The sequence below is a fragment of the Pseudonaja textilis genome, chromosome 8, assembly GCF_049901715.1.
Source record: "Pseudonaja textilis isolate UNSWEBS1 chromosome 8, rPseTex1.2, whole genome shotgun sequence".
NCBI classification, from domain to species: domain Eukaryota; kingdom Metazoa; phylum Chordata; class Lepidosauria; order Squamata; family Elapidae; genus Pseudonaja; species Pseudonaja textilis.
Window position 1 is genome coordinate 52,373,111 of NC_141997.1, and position 26,577 is coordinate 52,399,687.

At 46.8% G+C, this 26,577-nt stretch overlaps 1 protein-coding gene across 4 annotated transcripts; it reads left to right on the top strand.

The window, feature by feature from the left end:
- Nucleotides 1-2,223: 2,223 nt before the first annotated feature.
- On the top strand, nucleotides 2,224-21,927 carry TACC3 (transforming acidic coiled-coil containing protein 3). 4 transcript variants are annotated; one of them, XM_087938071.1, is made up of 16 exons: nucleotides 2,224-2,388; nucleotides 4,570-4,732; nucleotides 5,414-5,544; nucleotides 6,847-7,590; nucleotides 8,546-8,630; nucleotides 9,831-10,002; nucleotides 10,520-10,566; nucleotides 10,678-10,808; nucleotides 12,847-12,937; nucleotides 14,431-14,607; nucleotides 15,750-15,826; nucleotides 17,564-17,607; nucleotides 18,558-18,718; nucleotides 20,377-20,483; nucleotides 20,580-20,700; nucleotides 21,149-21,927. In XM_087938071.1, the coding sequence occupies exons 2-16, from the start codon at nucleotides 4,571-4,573 to the stop codon at nucleotides 21,212-21,214; spliced, it is 2,316 nt and encodes a 771-aa protein (XP_087794197.1). In that variant the 5' UTR covers nucleotides 2,224-2,388; nucleotide 4,570; the 3' UTR covers nucleotides 21,215-21,927. The 4 variants fall into 4 exon arrangements, with proteins under 4 accessions (XP_087794197.1, XP_026576250.2, XP_087794198.1 ...); XM_026720465.2 differs by having other exon boundaries at nucleotides 14,437-14,607; XM_087938072.1 differs by having other exon boundaries at nucleotides 6,850-7,590.
- The last annotated feature ends 4,650 nt before the right edge of the window (nucleotides 21,928-26,577 follow it).

Consider the following 26,577-nt stretch of genomic DNA (forward strand, 5'->3'; position numbering starts at 1 on the left):
TAATATTTAGTGCTTGCAAGAAAGCAGGGCTGTCCGAATAATTGCATAATAATTGGGTGGTCGCAGGCCAAGATGCTGCGGTAGTCATCATGTAGATAGGATATTGCAGCAGCAGAGATAAGAACAGGCTTCTTGGTAAGGGATAATGTAGAAGATAGTATTTTAAAAAAACATTCTAAAAGTCCTTCTGGTTTTTAAAATTGCCTTTATCGGATCAGTGCTTCCCCTGCTTTTAGCTAGAAACAGAAATCTAGCACATGCATTCTGTAAAGTCACCCTCTGGTCTTCTGTAGAAGTTCCTATATGCGTTGCCCAAATAGGACCTGTTTGCTCATATCTCATTAAAAGTTGTGTCTTTCTGCTACACTGCAGGACATTCCCCAAAATTACGGGCTGTGATATCCCAAAGGTACTTTCCCCCCCTCCAAAATGCAACTGGACTTTGTTTTTTTCCGCTGAAGATGTTTTTGCTTCTGTAGAAAGTCAACAGGCCACCCAGCCTCCTGGAGAATGAAACATTTTGGGGAATATTAAAAAGGCAGAATAGAATATTTCCCCTAAAGGAGAAATGGGCAGGGGGGGGGACCCTTAAGGGAAGCAGAAACCAGCCCCAGTCTCCCTGCCCCAAGCAGACAGAATCCTAACCCAACCTCCCAAAAGAGAAGCTGCGTAAGGACTTTATTTAGAGGAACCCAGATCAGCAGAAAAAGGAGTGGAGCATCTATAGGACACATTCCAACAAAATGGATACCCACTCAACTTTATCAAAAAATCCCTGATACCAAAAGGCCCAGCAACCCCAGAAAAATAAAAAAAACAGGAGTCATCTACAACACACAGTGTAACGGAATGCAGCAACCAACCACTGCGTAGGACAAAGAGGCAGAAGACTGGCAGAAGGCATCCATGAATACCATCTGGCAGTCGGAAGGCATGAAAATTCGTTGATTTCACAACCTATAGTCAATTTGAACTCTAGTTTCAATTGGGAAAATGTGACACAATCCTAAACCAGGCCAAGTCCAAAACACCAGGGAATTTAGACTATGCAAAAGAGACAATCAACCAGCCAAAAGGAGAATAAAGACTCCAGTATCTCTCTACCAGCAATCAGCAACCAAATCAGCATCTGTTAAACTCCAAGGTTAACATCAGACCAACAATCAAGTGAGCAACACCCCAATCGCTGGGATTCAAAAAATTTTTTACTACCTGTTCTGTGGGTGTCGCAGGGGAAGGGGACTGTAAAATCTCCAGTCAGAGGTGGGATTTGGCAGTTCTCCAAACGACTCAAAATTTCCACTACCAGTTCTCCAGAACTGGTCAGAACCTGCTGAATGCCACCTCTGACCCCGATGTAGAAACTGCCAAAGAGCCGTCAGTAAACAGCCCAACCAAAGAACCCTAAGACCACAGAGGCTAGCAAGACACTAGAATATAAACTGACAGCAAAAGGCACTCCTACAAGCACTGATGAGGTTACCTAGTTGGGTCATGAAATGTCTGCAAGAAAACAAACAAGCTCAGAGAGCATCAAGGAGCCCTCCCTTTAGTGTGTTATTGTGCCATGATGTGACATACTAGAGCAGGTTTCCCCAAACGTGGCAACTTTATAACTTGTGGACTTCAACTCCCAGAATTCTCCAGCCAGCATACAAGTCTTAAAGTTGCCACGTTTGGAGGCCTCTGTACTAGAGCTTCGTAATATGAACTACTGTAATATAATATGAAAGATTATTCATCCCTGAATATCCCAGGCACCGTTCCTCATTTTTCAATATAATTTTTTTTGCAATTTTTATTTCAATATTTACAGTTCTAGAACTTGATCATAATAGTAATAACTGCAGAAAAAAGTTTGTTCAAGCTTTAAAAAGCGCCCTGCATTAATTTTCCTGCTTGCATTTCTTTATTCATTCATTTAAATGTTTGGGTCGCTTACGATTTATAAAATAATAAAAACGAATTAATAAACCAGCGTTCTAATCTGTGAACAGGACCATGCGCATGCGTGCAAAACGCACAAAGGATAAACATCAAACCGCTCGCCGCTTCCGGCCTTCCGCGTCCAACTGCGGGCCACGCCTCCTTGGCAAGCTCCTCCCTCCTCCGAGGGAGGTGGGTTTTTTTCGAGAAAGTCGATCGGCGCATGCGGCTCTCGTCACGCGTGACGTCGGTCATTCCAGGCTCGCCATTGGCGGAGAAGCGGCGACGTTTAAATTTGAACCGGGAGCTGGCGTTGTGAGGGTCGAGCGGCGGAGGCGGAGAGGGAGCCGGGCTGACACGCGTCTCCGGCCCATTCCCACGTTGGTGATTCCCACGTTGGTGGTTTGTCTTTCCCCCGTGTCCCCAGCTGAGCGCGGAGGGGCTGCGAGCCCGCTTCCTCAGGTGAGATCGTGGGAACGGCGGGAGCGGGGCTTGCGGGGAGGCGGCCCTGGACCCCGCCACCCCCGGTTCTCTGCCCCCGTCCGTCGCCCCGGCCCCGAGGCTGCCTGACAAGGGGGGCTCCCCCTTGGGAAGAGTCGTGGGGATCCTCCTGGTGGGAACAGACTGGGACTACCTAATTTAGTTTATTATTTTTATTTTTATATACTGTATAATAACGTATATACGTGTGTGTATGTATATATATATATACGCGTATAACACACACACAATAACATATATAGTGTATATATATATATATATATAGATATATATACACATGTATACAACACATATATATATATATATACACATATATATATATATATATATATATGTGTGTGTGTATATATACACACACACACACACACACACATATATATGTGAAAATATATATAATAGGTATATATGTATATGTATATTGTGTGTATACAAATATATATTACATATGTATTACACACACACACACACACACACACACACACACACACACGTGTAGGCTTGGTGGGTGAGGCAGGGGAAAGTTTACTGCAAAATCCCTCCCACCCCAGTGTATGTATGTATATATGTTTCACATTTATGACGGAATCCCCTTTTGTGACCTTCTGACAAGCTTCTGGAGGAAGCCAGATTCTCTTAACCATGTTACTAATTTAATGACTGCAGGGATTCGCTTAACGGTGGCAGGAAAGTCATAAAAATGGGGCAAAACACATTTCACAAATTTTGAATTTGGAATTCTGCTATATGGTGCCGTGTTGGTGTGGTGTCCGGGGTTTCCAATTCAATGGGTGAAGGGTGAAGGATGTGTGTTTGTGTTTATTTTCATGGTCATGATGTGCATTGAAGTGCAATGACAATAAAATAAACTAAAAAGTTTCACTCAGCAACATACATTTGGGGCTCAGTTGTGGTTGTAGGTTGAGGGCCGCCTGTACAGCAGCAATGAATGTTTGCAGCTCTTTAAAAAAATGGCCACCTCCTGCCCGACAAAAATATTGCAAAGTATTTATAAATATCAAAATACTCATAATTTATATATTTATAAGCTTGTAATATAGGGGTCCTTCCTGCTCTCTGAGCTTGGTTGTTTTCTTACAGGTGTTTTCATTATCCAAACTAGGTAACATCATCAGGGCTAAATGTATAATTATGACAATTATTGTTACCTTGAGTTCAGGGACTTACAGAGTCGTAAAAGGGGAGTATTGTTGCCAATAATTTTCTTCTTCCTGACCACGGAATGTATTCTTCTCCAGGAAAATGCCCTTAGAAAAGAGTCTGGCTCAAACTAGAATTTGCTGTCTTCAGCTCTGTGTTTTAAAGAAGTTTTAGAGAAAAATGCTCTGTCCTGACTCCTGATGGGGAAAGCTTATTAATGCTGCCGTTTTTGCAAATCTGAAGGGGGCAATGCAGGCTTTTCATGCCTGCTCTTGAGTCTGGTTTCAAAGCTGCTGCCAGCGGGTGAATTCATGTAAAGACATGAGGAAGCTCTCTCCAGAGGTTTTTGCCTTCTGATGCTACTATCCTGGACAGGCTGAATTACGAATTTGGGGGGTCTGGAATCCATCTGCTATCTTGAAGCAAAATTCGCAGATAATCTGCTTTACATGTGTCGGACGTTAGAACCCGCCCCTCTCCTAGAGAAATGAAATATTTTAGGATATACTAAAAAGGCAGAATATTTCCCCTAAAAGAGAAGTAGAAACTCAGAGGGGCAGAAACTCAGCACACACACACACCCAACCCCTTTGTTAATGGGCCAGTAAGGCCTGTGCCAGTCTATTCTACATAACAAAGATCTACTCCAGGTAGAGCCATAATAGGAATTGCCCAAAGCCATTTCATTGTATCATCATCATCATCCGGCAAGACTCAACCCAGCCTGGGACTCAAAAGGCAGCCTGCAAAGTTACCCCTGCATGGCCCCAATCAGAATACAAGCTCAAATCCCAACCGAGGGCATAAAACCCAGCATCGCTCTCCGCATCTCAGCCCTTCCTTCTTTGGAGCTCCAAGCCAGGTGGTCCTGCCCACCATTAAACCACCTTTCCAAACAGCCTCCATGAACCCAAGTGTCTTCCTTTCCCCACTTGGAACTGAACCCAGGAGGATATTTCTCCCAACGCGTGCTTTGCCTTTTAGGATGAGCCTACAGGCTTTAAATGGAGAAAATGCCGGTGAGGACATAGCGGCCGGAAACTGTGCGGTGCTTTTGACGTCTGCAGAGACCACGGGCAAGACTTCTATCCTTCGGCTATCGCAGAAAGAAAATGTGCCACCCAAAGGAATAGTGAAGCCTATGAAGGTACGTGTTGATGTCTAGCAGAGCCAATTTATGCCAGAAGCTGTAGGGAAAAAAAGGGCGTCTTCAGTTTTGTAGCTGGGAGACAGAGCGCCGCATCCTAGAAGATTCGGCTGAGTGGCACTTTGGAAGAAGCTATTAGCTGGGGGGTTGCAAAAGAGATGCGTTTAGGCCCAAGTGGGCTTGGATAGTATCTCATAGTTTTACCCCATTCTTAATGTTTTTACAAATAACCCAATGCAGTGGACATATCCAGCACATCTTTCTCTTATTTTCTCCACAACAACCCTGTGAGGTGGGTTAGGCTGAGAGAGAGAGAATAAGTGGCCCAAAATCGCTCAGCTGGCTTTCGTGCCTAAAGTGGGGTTTGAACTCACGGACTCCAGCTTTCTAGCCTAGTGCCTTAGCCGTTAGACTAACTGGTGTGTTAGTCCAGCGCTCTGTAGAAGACATAGGGATACAAATAAATATTTGTGGCTTAGTTTTTACTCTAACTCTGATATTTTTTTTTTAAGTTTTCTGGATTTTTTTTTATTGCTGGAACTTTAAACTATTTTTGAGTATCTCTGTTAGCTATAGAATAGCTGAATATAAAATATCCTTTTAAATATGTAAAAAAAAAATTGCAGTTACAAGTTTTTTCCATGCTGTTTTGAACAGGGTTTTTTTCCACCCACCTTGCAGGTAACTTTCCAAACACCACAGCGGGATCCTCAAACTCGCAGGATCTTGAGTCCAGACAGGAAGAAAAAGGTTGAAATTTCTCCTGTAGCGGAGATTACGGACAATCTTCTCTTGCCTACATGCGCTGCCGTGTGAGTAATCACTTCCCTAATATGCGTTCGGACATATTTTTAGACCCCAAAAGTGGCAAGAGCGCCTGTTTTTCAAAAAGCATGCCATCCCCTGGCAGCCTTTACCCTTGGGAGCAAGGAAGTATTCCTTCCCTGTGGAAATTGGCACTTTTATCCCTCGGAAACCTAGGCAGAGATATAGGGACTTGTGCTAAAAGGGCTTAGTTGTTTAAAAGCATATTTAAGTACGGTGGCTGTTCATGGCCCTTCGGTCTGGAAAGGAAGGATAGTTGCCTTAGCTTGCAACCTCTGCGGTCAAACATGTTGGTGTTTCTTGCCTACCCTCTAAGGGACTGCCTGAAGACCCTCAACAACCTGGTGTTGTGTTGGCGTGAAGACCTTTTTGTTTTGCCACCTGTGTCAGGATTCTTTTAAGATCTTTCACAAGTTGACTCTAGGAACAGGTTATGCAAGGATGGCTTATATTCTCTTTTGAGCTGTTCCTTTTTCCTCTACTAGACCGAATACTCTTTCTATAGAAATGAGTTTAGGCCTGGACTAATAGTGGGCAAATTGGAGTTACCGCGCCTGTCTTGGGTATAAAGCCACCTGTTTGACTTGCATCGGCCGTTTTCATAGGTTTCTCCATGTAGTCGCCAGAGTCACACCTAATATAAAGACCCAAAGAAAAAAAATTGTACTTTTTAGTCTTCCAGAGAAACAGTTCTTAATCTTGACATTCCACCAATCCTGTGTTCACATTTTTAATATAGAAATTTAAAAACTGCTTTTCGGGAGGGGTGATCTTGTCTTGAAAACTGCATCAATGCATCAGATACAGAAACGGGAGCGTAATTATTCAATGCACTACCTATATATTAGGTGTATATCTGTAAGGTCACTGTGCTCTGGGGTCTCCTATCTTGGCCATTTTAAGATTTGTGGACCTCAGCTTCAGAATTCCCCAGCCAGCATGCTGGGAGCTGAAGTCCGCAGATCTTAAAAGTGGCCACGGTTGGAGGGCCCTGTTCTGTGAGGTTGGTGGTTTCTTTGCAGGTGTTTCATTCAATATTTATTTCCAAATTATTTCCATTGAGTTCAGATCAGATCAGCTCCAGGAGTAAAATCAAAGCATCCAAAGAACCACAAATAGACTCTCAGAAGTGGGTAACCTGGTATGTCCTGGTCCATAAAGAATGGACCCCGTGAATTATAGCCTCTTCTCCTGGCTCTTCCTGGGTGCCAGACAGAAGCCTCCTCTCATTCCATTTCTGCACCCTCTAAATAAAGCTTAAGTAGAATGAACGCTGTGTATCTTTTCAGCAGGAGTCAACCAGCGATGACCACCGAGGTTCCTCCGGGAAAAGAGAAGGTGCCAACAGGAGGAGATTCCGCCCTGATTCCTGATCTGAGCTTCCTCTCCGCTCTCCACAATGTGGAGCCATTTCAGAGCTCAGGCAACCTCCAGAATTTCCCTAACGGCCAGAAAATCTCCCTTTTGGAAGATTTTCCTGGGGATGAAGATCAAGATGGGTTTTCCCTTCCTTGTGGTTCTCTTTCCTTGCCTCAAGGCGTTTCTGAAAATCCTCCGTCTGAAGAAGAGGGCTGCACAGGCGGGATTCTCTTCTCCTCGCTGGACTCCTTGCTGCATGAAGGTGACGAGGCCTCAGAGCAAATCCTCGGGGGCGACCGGGACCTAAACCTCGTTTCCAGCAGAACTTGCAAGCCGGAGCCCTTAGCAATGTTGTACTTCCAAAATCCTCCCTTGCAGCCTGTTCGGAAATTGGGGAGCTTCGAAAATTTAAACACTGGCGAAATAAAGGACTTTGGAAAGGAGGCCAGCCCTGAAACAAAAGAGGGCTGGCCTCCCCAACTCCCTGACTGCATGAGCTTTGATTCTGACCTGGAGACTGTTGGGTGTGCGCCCAACATCCCAGCCATGCAAGAATGTCCTGCGCCTGGTTTAGAGAAACTGGATGGCCCAAAAGACGAAGCAGGCACCCCGCAAACACAGGAGCTGAAAGCACCAGATACCTTCGAGACGATGGAATTCATGCCCAGCAGCCTGTAAGTGTTCGGGGAGGAACCTTAGCCTTGAAGTATATAGCGTGTATTGGTGAAGCAAAGGCCAGAAATTGACCTTTGGGTGCAAATGAAGGGGTGTGCATCTAGTCCAGGGGTCTCCAAACTTGTCAGCTTTAAGACTTGTAGACTTCAACTCCCAGAAGAATTCTGAGAGTTGAAGTCCACAAGTCTTAAAAGTGGACAAGTTTGGGGACTCCTAATTTCTAGTCTATTGTTCTGGCTTTTATTATCTGATTTGTAAATTTTTTGCTCAATATCCAGTTAGTTTAGCCAGTCCAGAGTTTTGTTTAACTTCATTATGCATAGATTTTGCCCATAAACAGGTTTTATCAGGATTGCAAAACAATGTTTTCTCTTGAGCTGGAAAACAAACCTCTATCCATGGAAAGTTTTAACCTATGGGAACCTTTTGATTAGTTTGGACTCTGATCAGATACAAATGAGAATATGTTTTGTGTGTTTTACCATGGGAAACAATTAAACCTCTGCTCTCGCGTGTAGATTTTCAACATCACAAAAGTAGATCAATTGATAGTACCTTCATTGTGTTGCCTGCTATCTAATTTTTTGGGGGGGGAATGGTCAGAGGAGTTATTTGAATGAAATGAAAAGAAGAAACCTTATGGTTTCTTCTGGGCTCAGAGTACTTGAAACCATGGTTCTGAGCCTTGGAACATTTGGGGGCCTGCTAATCATTTACACCGCCAGATATTTGAAAAAAAAAGCAAATCCCCCCCCAAACCTTACATAGTAGCATGATGTAGAGAAAGGAGAGCAAGAAATATGTTGAATTGCAGGTGACTTAATTAGCACAACCGATTTGGGAGCCACGCCGAAGTCACTTGGTTGGGTTAAGCAGCTACAGAAACCGAATACAATGAAATCTCAAACATGGTTCCTGTCAGATGTTCTCATATCAACCTTTTGTGTCGCGTAGGAAAGAATTTAAAGATTGGATATTGGCGAACAGCAAGACCGCGGCTGAAAACGATACTGGACTTGAACCTTCAGAAGAAACCAAGGTATCGCCCCAAAATCCATAGTTGTGTTTAGGCCACGGAGGCCTTGCAGAGGGAGAGGAAACGGCTGTGCTTCTGAGGGCTTGGCAGAGAACACCCCTCTCTAGGGCAGGGGTCCCCAAACTTGGCCACTTGAAGTCCTTGTGGACTTCAGCTCCCAGCAGAGCTGGCTGGAGAATTCTGGGAGTCGAAGTCCACAAGTCTTAAAGTTGGCTGGAGAATTCTGGAGTCGAAGTCCACAAGTCTTAAAGTTGGCTGGAGAATTCTGGGAGTTGAAGTCCACAAGTCTTAAAGTTGGCTGGAGAATTCTGGGAGTTGAAGTCCACAAGTCTTAAAGTTGGCTGGAGAATTCTGGGAGTTGAAGTCCACAAGTCTTAAAAGTTGGTTGGAGAATTCTGGGAGTTGAAGTCCACAAGTCTTAAAGTTGGTTGGAGAATTCTGGGAGTTGAAGTCCACAAGTCTTAAAAGTTGGTTGGAGAATTCTGGGAGTTGAAGTCCACAAGTCTTAAAAGTTGGTTGGAGAATTCTGGGAGTCGAAGTCCACAAGTCTTAAAGTTGGCTGGAGAATTCTGGGAGTTGAAGTCCACAAGTCTTAAAGTTGGCTGGAGAATTCTGGGAGTTGAAGTCCACAAGTCTTAAAAGTTGGCTGGAGAATTCTGGGAGTTGAAGTCCACAAGTCTTAAAAGTTGGTTGGAGAATTCTGGGAGTTGAAGTCCACAAGTCTTAAAAGTTGGCTGGAGAATTCTGGGAGTCGAAGTCCACAAGTCTTAAAAGTTGGCTGGAGAATTCTGGGAGTCGAAGTCCACAAGTCTTAAAAGTGGCCAAGTTTGGGGACCCCTGCAATAGAGTTCTGCAATGCCTGGTCCTCCCTGGGTTCCCAGTAAAACTGTCGATTCAGTTTATTCCGAGGCTGTGCGTTGGGTTCTTTGACACACCTCCTCCACAGGAAAGTGGTGTTTGAGCTCCTGCTTCTCCCGCTGGTCTCACAAGAAGCAGCGGGGCTGGCCTGTGGGATTGGCAAGACTCCTGGTGGGAAAAATCTGCCTGCCGTGGGAATATCGCCCGCCATTCTGCTGTTACAGCAACGCTCAGCAGAACGAAGAGAAGGGAGAAGTTTGGCCTTGGGTGCGATTGGGAGTAGCTGCTCTGCCTGCTGAACATGTTCCTTCCCCCCCCAACCTTCCCCAAATATTGTTTGCTTAGGGGAAGCCAAAGAGCATCTCACCTGAGGCCTCGGACCAAGGAAACGTGGCTCTGAATGGGCAGCTGCCTGCAGGCGACCTGGTGCCCAGGGCCCTTGGCAGAAGGACCGAACCAGAGCCTGAGAGTAGCCAGCTCTTCACCGAAAGTGAAGAATTCAGATCACCCACGGAAGGTAGGTGGGAGTCTCTTACGTCAACCTTGGAAGGTTCCCGCCAGCAAAAGCTAAGTAAATAGTCACACGTCCCTGTTTGTTTGCTTTTGCTGGTTGTGTTTCTAAAGTTTGGGACATTGTTTACGCAGAAAGCTTTGCAGACGGTAGCAACCAGGCTAATAACCCAAAAGCTTCTTTCAAAATTCGAGAAGGGGAACCAGCTGCCAGGAGAACCCCGGGGCTCCTTCTTTCACCAGGCTGAAAGTTTCCATGAAGGCGAGGGGGGAAAGCCCCCGGTCCCATCCAGGCCCAGGGACAAGCTCTTAATCCACATTTGTTAGTACTGATTTCGGAACCGTCTCTTGATTGGAAGCTTTGGTTGGCAAGCGGTTTCTATTTTGGTAGTAGCAAAGAGCGAAGTTGACGACGGGACCAATGGGAGGGAGGGAGGAAGGCCGGCCAGTGCAGGAAAGGTTTGCCTTTATTCGTCTCCAAAAGCAGCAATTTATTCTGTGGTCTCCTCTGTTTCCCCTCCTAGTTCTCGGAGCCCAATTAGACTACCTGGAGCAATTTGGAATGGCCTCGGTGAGTAAGAGGACTCGTTCGAGGACTAGGCACAACCGCACCCCAGTGAAATAAAACGAAAGGTGCAAAGTGGCCGCCTGTCTGGACTTCACCCGTGTGTGTTTCTTCCAGCTGAAGGAATCTGTCCTGAGAAAGCAGTCCCTCTACCTGAAGTTTGACCCGCTGCTCAGAGGCAGCCCCAGGAAGCCAGGCCCTGATCCTGACCCGGGGGCTCTTCCGGTGGCTCCCTTGCTACAAAACGGGTAGGGGGTTGCCTTTCTCCTGTTTAAGTGAGACGTTTAGAGGCCTCGTTTAGTTGCAGTGTTTCCATTTCAACGTTGCCTTTCTCTGATTTAAAATCTGGAAGCACGGACTCCTGTAAGGCATAGCTGGTCCTTGAGTTATGACCCACAGTTGAGCCCCAAGTTCATGTTGTGGAGTGCAATATTAAGGGAGCTTTTTCCCATTGTACGACCGTTCTTGCTCCCGTTCTTTAGTGAATCCACTGCAGTTATTAAGTTAGCCACACAGTTTCTCTAAGTGGATGCCGGCTTCCCTACTGACTTTGCTTCTCGGAAGGCGGCAAAAGGGAGTTGCGTGATCCCTAGACACTGCGACCGTCGTAAATATGAGTCAGTTGCCAAGCGTCTGGATTTTGATCACGTGACCCCCGCAGATGCTGCAATGGTCGTAAGTCGCCTTTTTTCAGTGCTGTTCTAACTTTGGCCATTAAATGAACCGTTGTAAGCCGAGGATTCCCTGGGCATCTAGAGAACACAGCGTCCAAAAACAATACCTGGAACAACCTCCTCCAGGATGTCAGGACTCCGACAGTCCACTCCCATTCAAATCACAAGTCTCTAGCCACGTCTCTCAGAGTGAAAAAGAGGGATTTATTCGGAATGGCCATGTCAGCGATTCCCGGTTGCAGCCACCTCTGACCCATCCTTCATTTCCCTCTTGACCCTGGTCTTCCCCCACCCCCTGGATGTATATTCTCCAGTGAGACACATCCATAGCCAAGAGTCATCAATCATGCTGTCCGGTAATAATCTTGCGCGCCAGAAGCTCCGGTTGCCCAAGCGATTATCTGAAGCATTTAAGGAATGTACTGCTTTCCTCCCCTCCCTTTCTGCTGGCGACTAAAAAGACCAAAGGAGTATCTTTTAGTTGACACAGGAATTAAATGGGGGGCTTCAGCTGCCGCCCTCTGACCTTCAGCCCGAGGGTTGGTCTACTGAGCCCCCTGTAAGGGCTCCTCAGCTGCCATCCTAGGAAGTTGGGGGCCAGGCTCAGCAACCCCAACGAGGAGGGTAAGCGGAAGGGCTAAAACCCCTCTGGCTTGGCTGGCTTCCTCCTCTGAGCATTATAGCACTGCCAGCTGGAGGAAGGGGTGCTAGGGAGAGAATAGGGAAAAATTAGGAACAACTCAGCACACACCCCCCCCCCCCAAGGAATACACCCATTGGTGTACGTTGACTCATTTAATGACCGCTGTCAAAAAGACCATAACATTGGATCAATCGTGTGGGTGCCCAATGTATGGCCACCATAAAAGATACTCCAGGCTACATTACGGTTTAAGGTCAGGATACCATCATTTTCTCTGCCTCGTGCACACCCGTGCTTCCACTTTTCAGCCCATAGAACTGAAGGTTTAGCAATAGCAATGTAGCCCTTAGACTTCTATACCGCTTCACAGTGCTTTGCAGCCCTCTCTAAGCGGTTTATGGAGTCAGCCTATTGCCCCCAACAATCTGGCTCCTCATTTTACCCACCTTGGAAGGATGGAAGGCTGAGTCGACCTTAAGGAAGGAATAACAATAGCCCTTACACTTATATATCGCTTCCTAGTTCTTTCCAGCCCTCTCTAAGCAGTTTACAGAGTCAGCCTGTTTCCCCCAACCATCTGGGTCCTCATTTTACCCACCTGGGAAGGACGGAAGGCTGAGTCAACCTGGAGGGATTCGAACTGCCAAATTGCAGGTAGCCGGCAGTCACCAGAAGGAGCCTGCAGTACTGCACTCTAACCACTGCGCCACCGCGGCTCTTAAGGAGAGAAGTTGACGGAAGTTGCAGTTGTGAGAAGTTGTGGCTTTAAACCAGTCTCAGCAGCAGCTTAAAGGAACTGGGGGACCCTTAGCTTCTCCCGGCTTGGTTTGTTTTGAAATTCCGAAATTGCTTTGAAATTTATTGAAATTCTGAGCCAGGTTGAAGTCAGGCAGGTGCTATTATTGTAACAGGTAAGAAAAAAAATACACCTGATATAGGACATTTCTGCCCTTGTTTCTTTCTAAGCAGAACTCCTACAAAACCTGCCTCCACTGAAGTCAAAGCGCCGGAACAGGAAGGAAAACTGGTGGACCTTGACTTTCCCATTTTCCCAGATCTGGTAAATATTTTTGGTGGTTTGTTCCGTTTAATGTTTGTTTGTACAGTGGAAGCCAACCCATTGCCAGGCTTGTCTAGGGAGAGTCTCCATCATCTATCAGGTCATTGGTTGTCCCAAAGGGGATTTTTTCAAGAGGCAACTGGACTTTCTGGTGTTCCTTTTTAAAACGTTTCACTTCTTGGATGAGAAGCAAAACATCTTCAAAAAATAATACTAGAAAGTCCATCTGCCTCTTGAAAAAAGCACCTTTGGGGCATTGCCAGATTTAAAACAGCAAGGTATCGCTGACAGGGGAAGTTTGGGCCTGCGTGCTTCCCATTTCATGCCTCAAAAGACACCAGAATCTTCTCAAGGCTATTGGTCCAATAAACCACTGATGCCACATATTGTTCTGACCCAGGCTTCGTAAACTGTAATTAATCACAAACTGGTTTTAATAGCAAAACCTACTGTATTTTATCGCAAGGCTGGGAATTGCTTCCATTCCCAGCTAGAATTAACCTCAAACAATTGCCCAAGATAAGCACCCACCTTTCAGTTCTGTGAAGTGCTGCCAAAAACAGAAGTCTCCAATGAACTAGGAAAGAAACCATCTGAAGTACAAGAAAAAACCAGCCAAAGTACACGGAGCTTCAAGGAGCACTTGGAACCGATTGAACTACTTTGCTTCCTGCAAAGGTTTCATCATCTTGGCCTGACTTTTATGCCTTATGGGAGGGGCCATCACCTCCTAGCCTTATTCCCGAGTCGCCCCTTTTGTCTCGGCTGCTCTCGCCTTCTGGCAGCTCTGCGCATGCGTGCACTGGGAACAGGCTCCCCTGGGTCCTTTGCCTCACTGTTGCCAGACTCCGGAGGCCACACACACACACACCGATGGTCCTGGCCCCATTCCTGCATCGGATGCAGGACCCTCGTCCGAGTCCTCCCCAGACTCCTGGACTGGTGCCCGCTCTTCCCCACTGTCCGATTCCGCCGCCGTCTGCACCGGCTGCCAGCGAACCACAACACATATATAGATGTAAGGAATTAGGGTTGCTGTTGGTAGTCCTTGACTTACGACTCCAAAATTTCTGTTGCTAAGCAAGGCATTTGTTAAGTGAGTTTCACCCCGTTTTACGACCTTTCTTGCCACCGCTGTGAAGTGCATCCCAGTGCAGCCGTTAAGTTAGTAACTTGTTTGTTAAGGGACTCTGCCTTCCCCACAGACTTCGCTCGTCAGAAAGGGCTCATGGGACCCCCAGGGGATGCCGCAACAATCATAAGTACGTGTCAGTTGCCAAGCCTCTGAATTCTCATCACGTGACCCTGGGAATGGTGCGACGGTCATAAGTGTGGAGAACAATCCTAAGTCACTTCATATGTTGCCATTGTAACTTCGGTCACAAAATGAACGGCTGTACATGAAGGACCACCTGTAGGCCACTGAGTAAATAAGCGTTTCTCGAGTCCTGGTCTAGATGTTTCCATGCATGAGGCGTGCGCTCTGTTTCCAGCCACAGGCAACGGCACCTGCGGGTGTCCCAGCTGGTCGCGAGGAGCCGCTCTTCTCCTGCGCTTGGCCTCTGGATGCTGCTGCGTGTGGGCTGAAATCCCGTGAGAAGGACCTGGAGGAAGCTTTGCAGCAGGTGAAGCTGGAGAGGGATGCTGCTGTCCAAGACCTTACAGCCAAGGTGAGAACTTCACTCGTGGTTTTGAGCCTCCTTCCGTGCCCATCTTAAGGCAGCGGGAGCTCCAAAGCTCTTCCAAAGAGGGGAGAGGGCAACCCAGGATCCTGACCGTTAACCCTCTGGAGTGCTTCCCTCTCTGCCCCAGTGCAATTGGCAAACCACACAGAGTCAGTTACTGTCTTGAAAACATGTAGGGAATGCAAACCCCTTTCTCCCCTTCCCTTTCTGTTGGCAACTCTAAGAGGACTAAATATATATATATAGTCATCCGCCATCATCAGGTTTCTGTATAGTGTTCATCTGTGAGTCAGGCTTTCACAGCCGTTTCTGTTTTACATTTGGGGCTAGCCTACGCTGTGCCAGACATACGTTATACAAAAGCCTGATGATGGCAGATGAGATTCTGCCGAAACGTTGCTACAACTTTAAAAGCACAACTACAATGACGTGGTAAAATACCTGAACAAAGCTGAATACCATACATGTAAGTACCCGTGAAAACCTAAGAAAACACACACACACACACACACACACACACACACACACACATATATATATATATATACACACACACACACACACATATATGGATCTTTGGTTATTCAGGTTTTCTCCCGCGTAAGATTGGCAGTATCTAGGCAACGTTTCGATGAAGTCTCATTCGTCATCTTCAGGCTTGTGTCTTCAGCTCTGTGCTTCTTCGGCTCTGTGCTTCACTCTGAGAAGCACAGAGCCGAAGACACAAGCCTGAAGATGACGAATGAGACTTCATCGAAACATTGCCTAGATACTGCCAATCTTACGCGGGAGAAAACCCGAATAACAAAGATCCACATACTAAATACCCATGAGAACCTCAGAAAACATATATATATATATACATACATACACACACATATGTACCATACATATACATACATACACGTGAATGATATATCCAATATCCTAGCAGTTTTATCTAATTTCCCTGACCAGAGGAAGGCCGCAGTCCTAGGGCTCGGCTTCTGCTGGTCCAGCGTTAGGGAGGCCAGATGAGAAAGCTGGCTTGGCTAGGTTTCCTCCATTCCCTCCCCAGAATCCAAAAGGCCCCCCCTCGTCCCTCAACTCTTCTTGCTAAGGGCTTGGGGGAATTCTTGCTCTTTCAGCTCGAGGAAAAAGAAGCGGAGGCTTTGGAGTGGAAGAAGAAGTGCGAGAAAATGCAGGCTGACAAGAAAGAGATGCAGTAGGTGTCCGTGGGTAACGTTGGATTTGCTTCGGGGGGGGGGTGCTGGGCTTTTGTCTGGTGACAGGAGAGAGAAACGCAGCAGAGCTGCCCCTTGGCGGAGTGTTCGACCTACAGGCTGTCCTCGGCTTGCGACCACAACTCAGCCCAAAATTTCTGTCCTTGAGCGAGCGATTTATCGAGCGGGTGTTGCCCCCGTTTTATGGCCTCCCTTGCCAAGCGAATCCCTGCGGTTGCCAGTAACGCGGTTGTGAGTTCGATCCTAGGCAGAGCAGGGGGTGGGACTAGATGACCCCTGAGGTCCCTCCCGACTCTTGTCATTCCATGATTCTGTGGCGTTTCCCCCGTTGACGTGGCTTGCCCGGAGGTCCCGCAAGGGAGCAGGGGACCCTGGGACCGTCATAAATGGGAACCAGCTGCCGGCGTCGGAATTTGGATCGTGTGACCGTGAGGAGGCTGCAGCGGCCGTCAAGTGTGAAAAATGGTCACAAGCCACCTTTTCTCTCTGCCGTTGTAACTTGGAGCGGTCACTAAACGAAGTTTTGCGTGAGTCGAGGGCTCCCTGTACACGAGGGGAGGAAGCTCGAGCGGGGGCGCAAAACCCCACCGTGCCACCGCGAAAGGCGCCTTCGCTCCGTCCTCGTGTCGGGAAGAGCTCCGGTCTGGTTCTGGGGTGCAATTATTTCTTTCCACAAATGCCAGCAAAAGATTCCAATATTGGCTAAAGATGGCGAGGGGAAGGCCTGCGTTAGATCGCATGCCTTTTGCGTTGCATTTTGTTTTTCCAGAGGGTGGGTGTACTTATATCCCTCCTTTCTTGTTTTTATAAATAAAGGTGGTAAACATACCTAACACCCCCCCCCCGTCCTTCCTCCTCCTCTTTTCCTCACCACAACATCCCTGCGAGGTGGGCTGGGCTGAGAGAGGGGGCACTAGAGCTCCCAGTCTCCTGGTGATTGGCCCAAAGTCACCCAGCTGGCTCTGATGGCCAAGGCAGGACTAGAAGTCACCATCCCCTGGTTTGTAGCCAGGTGCCTTTAACCCCTGGGTTTATTCCTTCTCCCCGTCCTCTCACAAGTATGCAGTGGATAACATCTCGAACCGATGAGACTGTAGATGCCTCTCCTCCTTTCATTTTGCAAATTGTCTGTCTTGCACATCTTCTGTTTCGAGAGGGCAAATAATCCTGTTTTTGTCAGGATTCCAGCCGTCGCCCTAATTCAATCCTGATTCTCGAGCCAAACTTCAAAAAACTTCAAAGGATTTATTAGAGGCGAGATGCTGGCCCCGCCCTGTACGAAGCCAACTCTGGCCTGCGTCATTTCCAGTCCCCTGGGACCCTGTAATGCTTCCCCCCTGGGTGTGTCATAAATGAGATTCTCCAATTGGGGATCTTCCTGGGCTGGGGGGCATCATTCGCGTTCTCCAGTTAAATATATTTGCGTGAAAAAGGTCTGGTAGTTTGTTACCATCTTTTCAAGAGTTGAGTTGGAATGTTTGCTGCGTTGCCCCTCCAGATTTCCTCAGGAATGTTTTATGAGTTGACTGACAGTCTCCTGTTTTCTCTGGGTTTCCTTGGCCTAGTTTCACTAGAAGGGCCTGGAAGCGGAAGGAAAACCCCTTCGTCAAGAGAGTGACGAGGCCTGACAGGAAACGGGGCCTATTCAGCAGGGGCGACATTTGATTAAACATCCTGATGGCACGTTAAAATAATTTTCTCCTTTTATTTTTTTTCAGGAAAATTGTGGCCGAGTTTGAGAACATGACCCTACAGGTGATGGGTAGGTTGAAAGGACATGTTATTAAATGCCTATTTTCTGAGGAAGGAGCAACGCCCCCCAGTCTCCCCCGGGGCTTTGGGAATTTGGGGCATGAAACGGCCTCATCTGCAGTCGGCCGGAGAACAGACCGGAGCGCTAGGTTGAGGTGTTGCGACGCTGCAGGGCTAAGGAACGCTGGAAACGTGTAACTCAGTGACCCTGGGAGGGTGTCAGGTTGGGAGACCCTGAGATAGATTCCCCCTGCCCCAAATCTCTAGATTTTAAGGGGCTTTTTTTCCCCCAAGAGGCGACTGGACCTTCTGGTTTTTCTTTGAAGACGTTTTGCTTCTCATCCAAGAAGCTTCCTCAGCTTCTTGAACAGGGTGGTAGGATTGGAAGGGTTTCTACTCCTTGCGGACAGCTGGTCACTTGCATCCTTCTTGGAGAGTCGCTGAGGCCACTTGGAGGTTTATCTGTGTCCGCTCTCCAAAAGGATGCGAGTGACCAGCCGTCTGCAAGGATATATAAATCCTTCCCTTCCACACGATCCCTTCAGAGCTGAAGAAACTTCAAAAGGAAAAAACCAGAAAGTCCAGCTGCCTCTTGGGGGAAAACAAAGCATGACGGGGAATCAACATTTAGATTTTAATACTTGAATTCAACAACATTCAATCGTTGACTAGGCAGGGCCTTACTTTGGGGGATCTCCCATCCTATATATCTCCTAGAACAGCGGCCCCCAACCTTCCTGGCACCAAGGACCAGTTTTGTGGAAGACCTGTTTTTTCCCCCCGTGGGCCAGAGGGTGGCGGGGATGGATTCACGCGTTACCCAGATCCCACACAGGCGCAAGAAAGCTTTGCCAGCTCGCCCGCTGCTTGAGTGGCCCGGTTCCCCAACAGGCAGCGGTCGGGTCTCTCTGTCCTGGAGCGTCGCCCTTGTGCCAAGTGAACCTGGCTTCTTTTGTGCAGCGGATTGTCAGAGCCAGAAGGAGCTCGCACAACAAGAGCTGCAGAAGGCCTTGGAGGGGAGGCAGCAGGCGGTCTCTGACCTGAACGCCCTGGAGAAGTCCTTCTCCGAATTCTTCAACCGGTTTACAAAACAAAAGAAGGCCATCGAAGGATTTCAGAAGGTCAGCGGACGCTCCGCCCTGAGCGGAAAAACTTTCCATTTGTCATGAGCAGCATTCTGGCTCTAGAGCAGGGGTGGCCAACCTTGGCCACTTTAAGACTTGTGGACTTCAACTCCCAGAATTCCTCAGCCAGCTGGCTGAGGAATTCTGGGAGTTGAAGTCCACAAGTCTTAAAGTGACCAAGGTTGGCCACCCCTGCTCTAAAGGATTGAAGCTTCAGGTGTCCTTTTCGTGAATGAGGAAGCGTTGCAATCGGCAAGAGAGCTGCCTACATCACTAATACAACAAGATAAATAGTTACAGCTGTGCCAAATATCGGTCTTCAAACATTTGGGGATAATTGTATTTTTGAAGCAGTGTAAATAGGTCCCAAAACACTTTGTTATGTTCCTTTTTTGATGCTGTTAATAGCTCTTTTATTTTTGATGGGAATGTGCTATTTCTGCTTTTTTTTTTTTTTTTTTTTAAAGAAGGTGTTTGCTTTTTCTGTACGTAGGGAATCAGTATTGTCTCTTGGTTGGTTACATTAATTGGTTGGAAGAAAACGACGTCACTAAGCCATCATTTATATTAAGTTCCACTTTCTGTATCTGATCAGATATATCTGGGTTTGCTCTGCTGGAGAAAAAACCATTTCGCCTAAAGAAAGAGTTTGGCCTCAAAAACAGGCAAAATGCTACTTTAAATATCCACAAAAGAATGTTTAAGAATCTAATCACCAACAGTTTAGCCATGGTGACAATGCTGGTGAAAGGAGCTACAACTGGCATTTTATATTTTGAAATGTAAGTGCTTGTTAGCAGAGCCAGAATTGAAGACCTCAACACTGGTCTTTTGTACATTTTTGTCCAAAAGAACAAATGTACACTATTCCAGTGGTCCCCAACCAGTGGGCGGGGGACCACTGGTGGTCCATGAGAAAATTTTGGTGGTCCGCAGTTCCCACCCCGCCCCAAAGCAATTAATCCAGGCTGCGCGGGAACACAAGGCTTGCGTTGCTTGCATTGTGAACAACATGAGGTAGTGAGGGGGGGCAGGAAAGGGTGGAGGGGGGGAACTTGCTCCACGTTCCTCGGCTGCCCCCCGGGCTGCTTTTTTCCGCTTCTTCCTTCTTCTGCTTTTGGCTGCTCGCAAAGAAAGCAGCCAAAGTCTGTCTTTCTCTCCCCCAAACTCTGCCAAAAATGAGTCTTTGAGACCCCGCAAGGCCTCCTGCTCCAAGAGGCTGCGCAGGCAAAGACTCATTTCTGGCAGAGTTTGGGGGAGAGAAAGAAAGACTTCTGCGGCTTCTGCTGCTTTCCTTGCACGGAGCCAAAAGTCTCTCCCTCTCTCTCTCTCCCACTGAGAACGGAGCTGGAGACGGGATCCTGCGATCCCAAATAAAGAATGATCGATTGGTAGGAAAATGGGGTGGAGAATTTTCTGCAGGCTTTTGGGGGGATTTTCCCAGGGTCTCTGGTCCGTGGGATTTAAAATGATGCCTTTGGGGGTCCATGAGGTCCAGAAGGTTGGCGACCCCTGGACTGTTTCCCATTCCAAGCAAGAGGATTGTTTTCCGTGATGGCCAAGCAGTGGCTTTGTGTTCAAGAAGACAACGGGGAAGGCGGGAGGACTCATCGTCCCGGCCGTTGAGATCCCCAGGCCTTGATCTTGTCCCCTAGAACGAAGAGACGCTGAAGAAATGCGTGGAGGATTACCTCGAAAGAATCAAGAAGGAAGAGCAGCGGTACCAGACCCTGAAGGCCCACGCGGAGGAAAAGCTGGATCAGTGAGTCGGGGTCCAACTCCGCGTGGGGGGGGGAACCGAAAACCCTGGGATGTGAGCTAAATCTGGGCGGCCGTGTCCCTCTTTCTTCCCCCACAGGGCGAACGAGGAGATCGCGCAGGTGAGAAACAAAGCCAAGTTGGAGGTGGCTGCCCTCGAGGCCAGCTTGCGCAAAGAGCAGATGAGGGTCCAGTCATTGGAGAGCAGCCTGGAGCAAAAGGTCAGTCCAGCCAGCAAGAGCCCCCGGCCCCCTCCTCCCTCTCTCTCTCTCTCTCTTTTTTAAATTAAAGAAGGAAACAAGTAATGGCGGATTTATGGCACGCCTGTCACAGGACATGGCAACTCTCGCTAACTCTTCACGGATAAGCCTGCAAGTCAGTCGGATTCATCTGTGAGGCGTAAGGGAATAAAACCCACCCTCCAACTTTTGGACCTTTTGGAAGGTGTGGGCTGTCAAAAAATCCAAGTTTAACTCAAGCGTACGTACGGCTCCTTGTAGAATTGGCAGGTGCAACTCCGCCTTTGTTTCTTGTAAATACCCCACACGGGCATGTCTACCCAGAGAGAGAGAGAGAGAGAGCGGCCCCTGTGAAGGAGAACTCCCTTCGTGTGAGTGTCACTTTCTCAATCGTATTCATGCAACGTCTTCCTTTCTGCTTCTTCAACAGATAAAAGAAAATGAGGAACTCACAATATTCTGTGACGAATTGATTTCAGGGATGGAAAAAAAGTGATCTCTGCACACACACCCCGTTTTGTTCTGTTCTCCAATTTTGGGGTAGATTATTTATGAAATGTATTTCTACGCTTCAGTGTCACTAGTTTGACTAATATTGTTTGAGATGAAATATTTTTCGTTGTATTCCCGCTTTCTGTTTCTACAAGGCAGCTGAAGAGGCCTGCTGTGGATAGCCAGGTTTGGGGTGTTTTGGATTTTAGTCTGCAGTCTTTAAACTGCCCGATGTTTGATAGGATATTTTCTGAAATTCTTGAGCTCAACTTTATTGCTTCTTTCTATGTTTCTGACAGTCAGCAAGGAAAAATAATTTCATTTTGTATGAAAGAAATAGAGAAAACTTATCTTTCATTTAAACGAATACTTCTGATATTATATTGCACCGACTCTTACAATAAAAATTGTTCATTAGCCATTTGTTGTCTTCATACAAATCGGTATCCAGAAATTGCAAAATACTCTGTCTCCAGTTGTTGAGCCATTTCTTTCTCTCTTTGGTCTTTAAAAATGTTTCATTCAATTTGTAAATTTGCTGAGTTGTATATTTTATAACTAAATGAATAAATAGTATGCATTTAATGCAAGTAGAAAAGTCAATTTATAACTCCTTATTTTTTAAGACGATGTTAATATGTGCTAAGGATGTCGATGTTGATTTGTTTCACATTTTTCCTAGCAAAAAACATACAATAAAACTAATAACATTTATTATTTATTGGTTAAATTTATTTTCTGTCTATCTCGCCATGGGGCTACTTTAGGCAGCTTGCAGCAATAAAACGGAAGAAATGAAAAGAATGAAAGCCATAGCAGAAGTAAACTAATAGAACAGCAGAACCAAAGTCCCTTTGAAGGTCATAACCAACAACTTAACAGATAATCAGAGTTGGAAGGTTATCTTGTAGGTCATCTAGTCCACCCACCCACACACACCCCCGCCCAAGTGGGAGACCCTACACCATATCTGACAAATGGCCGCCCAGTCTCTTCTTGAAAGCCTCCAGGGATGAAGCTCCCACAACTTCTGAAGGCAACTTCTGTTCCACGGGTTGATTGTCCTCACTGTCCGAAAATTCCTCCTTATTTCCAGGTTGAATCTCTCCTTGGTCAGTTTCCATCCATTATTGTTCCTTGTCTGGCCTTTGCGTGCCTTGATGAATAGCTTGACCCCTTCTTCCTCCTCTCTGTGGCAGCTCCTTAAATATTGGAAGGCTGCTCTCCTGTCTCCCCTGGTCCTTCTCTTCCCTAGACTAGCCAGGCCCAGTTCCTGCAACTGTTCTTCGTATGCTTTAGTCTCCAGTTGTTTCTTCTCTGCCCTTTTTCTTGAGCCTCAACCTCTTTTTTATAGTGTGGTGACCAAAACTGGATGCAGGACTCTAGGTGTGGCCTTACTAAGGCTTTACAAAGTGGTATTAGTACCTCCCTTGACCTTGATTGTGTTAAAGCAATTTAGGATTGCATTGGCTTTTTTGGCTGCCGCTGCACCCGGCTGGCTCCTATTTAGCCGGTTGTCCACACTCCAAGATCCCTTTCACAGTTACTGCAACTGAGCCTGGTTTCACTCAGTCTGTACGTGTCCTTTGGGTTTTTCTTGCCTAAGTGGAGGATTTTACGCTTCTCTACACTGTTCTAGTCTGTCGAGATCCACCTGGATCTTGAGCCTGTCTTCCAGGGTGTTGGCTATTCCTGCCAGCTTAGTATCCTCTGCAAATTTGGTAAGTTTCCCACATCTAAGTCGTTTATGAAGAGATTGGAGAGTCCTGGCCCTAAGATGGAACCTTGTGGCACCCCACTGCTTACTTCCCTCCATGGAGAGTTAGACCCGTTAAGAGCTACTCACTGAGTACAGTTTGTCAGCCAGTTGTGAACCTTGAATTGCTCCCGGAAGCAGACATAGCCAGCAAAGTTTGTGGAGCAGAGGAGTATTACGGGCTCTTGCTGCTGTATTTTGCCCCAGCTGAATGGGGTAGCCCCATGTAGATTGCACTGCAGTAGTCTGGATGAAAGAGGAGTGAAGTTTGAGTAATTGAGTGCAGGGAATCCTGTCCCAGGAAAGGTCACCGCTGGGGCACAAACTATCCGTGCAAAACCCCTCCGGGTCGCGCCACCGTTTGCTCTTTGAGCAGGAGATGTGAGTCCAGGAGAACCTCTAAGCTACAAACTGGACCTGAACCAGGTAACGTGACCCTGTCCAGAATTAAAAGATGGCGAAAGCCCTGGATCATATATAGGGGTTCCATGTCCTCAAAGCCACTAAGTCTTGCCAGGAAGTGTTCGGTTGAAATTTGTTGTCCCCTATCTAGGTCCTTCCCAACTTCCAAGCACCACGAAAAGGTAGTGTGACCTCAACACTGATCACCAGGTGTGGAGCTCAGTACCGTCCGCATATTGATACGTCCACCCACAGTAAAGGATGGTCTCAGCCAGTGGCTTCATGTAGATCAGAGGTCTCCAAACTTGGCAACTCCCAGGGAGTTGGAATCCACAAGTCTTAAAGTGGCCAAGTTTGGGGACACCTGAGGTAGATGTTGACTAGCAAGGATGTTGAGTAGCAGGCCTTGTAGAGCTGCACGAGTGAGCAGTCAGGGCCTGGATCTCTCACTCCCCTGTTCCCAAATTGGTCTTGGGAAAAAGGAACTGAACCAGCACGAAGCTGCCACCCAGCATTAATTAATTCCAGGGAATTTTGTGAGTTTGAATCCACAGGTCTTAAATCCGTATTCGTTATTTGTACATTTTTGACATTCACAATATGGAATGGAAAAACACAGAAGTTAGATACTGTATTATCAAAAGGAAGTGTTGGTGCATCTAAGACTCACACATACACACACACACACATCCAAAATAAACTTTAGACAAAAAAAAAAAATCCTGCTTAAAATAATCTTATCAGTAATCTTGGGGAAAAATAGTCTTTATTTTCAGGTAAATATGCTTGTTTCAGCTTTAGCAAGGAATAAGAATATTGCCCTACAGGTATAACAGTCTTCATCTGAAAGGAAAAATACAAGTTTCCTAAAAGCATATTACAGTCAAGTGATTATTCCGTTCCTAACCAGTAGGTGTCACTGTTGCCACACTTGATTCACACATTCGACTCCCTCCATCTCTATTTTATTTCTTAAGCAAAAAAAAAAAAAACCACCATTGATTTCTAAGATTATAAAATGGATCTTATTTCCTTCAGATCCTCAGGAATTTACAGCATGAGGTCTATATTGTGTAACACAAATGCTATAAAGATATTTTTTTACAAGTCAGCATTAGTGTCTTTTCCCCTTTTGCCTAAATTTTTTAAGTCCATACCGGAGAGCTGAGGGGTATAGGCAGGTAAACTTTCAACAAATGCAGTTACACCATTATTGAAAAGAGAAGCTCTTGGTTAAATTGTCCCTGAGTTGATCACGTTTCCATCTCTTTTATCTCTGGCTAACAAACAGAAATTCCACAAAATTATTTACAATTTATTTTAAAGATGGGGCATAACCGCATGGGAAAGGACTCGTCATGCCCACCCACCCCCCCATCAGAGTGACTACGAGGAGGAAGACGAACAGCCCTCAGGGAGTGGGAGAGTGGCTCCGTTGGCTGTGGAGGAAACGGAGAGGGCAAAGTCTGGTTGGGCAGAGCAGGGTAGAGGTAGAACAAGGGAGAGGGAATTCAGAGGAAGACCCAGGCCCACCACCCTCTTCATCCTAGGGCATGCAGGGAGGAACGGAGAAGGGAGCAATGTAGGTTGGGTGGCTTACGGGGGAGGAAAGGGCCCTGATTCCCTTCATTTGCCACACCTGGGAAGAGAGTTTAAAGGAGAACCAGTTGCAAGAGGCATTTGTTGGGAACAAACGTTGAGTTTATCTCATGTTGGCTGCTAACTTATCTTAGTTCCTGGCATCCTCCTAACTGGTTGGATTTACTGCTGTGTTACTTCACTTCTGGAACTCCTTATCTTGCCCTGCCACGTTTATTACCTTATCTTGCCTTGTTGGATTTATAATTTGAAGTTTTCTGTTTACACTATTTTGGATTGGAATATCTACAACCAAAGGCTATTGCAGGTTCCTGGGAGAGTTTTTCTCCAGACCGGAAGGTAACCGGAACATTAGGGGCAAAGTTGGAGCTAATAAAGGGAGCCCTACTTATTATCTGGCTGGGTTGCCTTTGTGCCACGCCTCCGGTCATCACAGGACTCGTTTTATCCCCTCAGTTTCAAGATTACTAGCGAAAAGGACTGGCGGCCCAAACTGGGTTTTGTTTAGACTCCAAAATGGGACAATGTGCTGGAGAAGAAAAGGGAGTGGGACACTTTGTATGAAACCACTTTTTTATATCATAGAATAAAAGGATTGGAAGGGACCTCGGAGGTCCTCTAGCCTAACCCCCTGCCCAAGCAGGAGAGCTTATACCAATCCAGACAAGTGGCTGCCTGGTCTCTTCTTGGAACCTCCTCTGAGGAAGTACTTACTACCCACAATTTCTGGAGGCAAGCTGTCCCATCCATCTTATGTGTCTACATCTCACGGGACGTGGGTTACTGCCTTCCTAGCGGATCAAAGTCACAGCGCAGTGTTGTTTGGTGAACAGCTCCAAGAACAATCAGAAAATGTTCATCGCGCATCCAGGCGGAATTTTCCAAGGTTTTTCCCCGCAGAGATTACTCTGCTTGAATCTAAGATCATTGGTCCCCAACAGAGTCCAGCTTGACATCCCATTGCCTGTTACTAGTTCTTCTCTGTTCCTGGATCAGACCACAATACAAAAATGCTACTCTGAAGTTGGGGCCCTGTGTTTCCCATGACCCCTCGAGATTCTCTTTTCTTTCTCTGGTACATACATTAAACCCGTGACAGGAGGAATATTAAATAAGCCAGTTTTTTTTTTCCCCCTGTGGGGTCCTTGGTGCCCTCTGAACTCGGTTGAAACATTTCATTACCCTAGTTGGTAACATCATCAGTCTACAAGGGAGTGAGATTTGCTCTAGCAAAGCTTCCTAGGACAGAGGATGTCCAGTTTGGATAATGAAACATCTGCAACCAAGATCAGAGAGCACCAAGAAGCATTCCTCCTCCCCCCTCCCTGCTTCCTTCCTTCCTTTTCTCCACTTCCTCCTCCTCCTCTCCACAATGCCTTCTCCCTTCTAGCACTGATGAAGTTACCTAGTTGGGTCATGAAACGTCTGCAAGCAAACAACCCAGCTTGGAGAGCCCCAAGGCCCTCTCAGGCCTCTTCCTCTTTTTCGTCCTTCTTTCCTCCTCTTCCTTCCTTCCTCCTCCTCCTCTCCATAAACCCCACTCCCTTCTAGCACTGATGATGTTACCTAGTTGGGTCCTAGAAAGTCTGCAAGAAAACCACCACCTGGCT

Excerpts from the sequence above, each read along its gene's own strand:
- TACC3 (XM_087938071.1), top strand. The coding sequence starts at position 4,571 with ATGAGCCTACAGGCTTTAAATGGAGAAAATGCCGGTGAGGACATAGCG. Across the intron at positions 8,631-9,830 it reads AACCTTCAGAAGAAACCAAG|GGGAAGCCAAAGAGCATCTC; the intron begins GTATCGCCCCAA and ends TTGTTTGCTTAG. Across the intron at positions 20,484-20,579 it reads GCGGAGGAAAAGCTGGATCA|GGCGAACGAGGAGATCGCGC; the intron begins GTGAGTCGGGGT and ends CTTCCCCCACAG.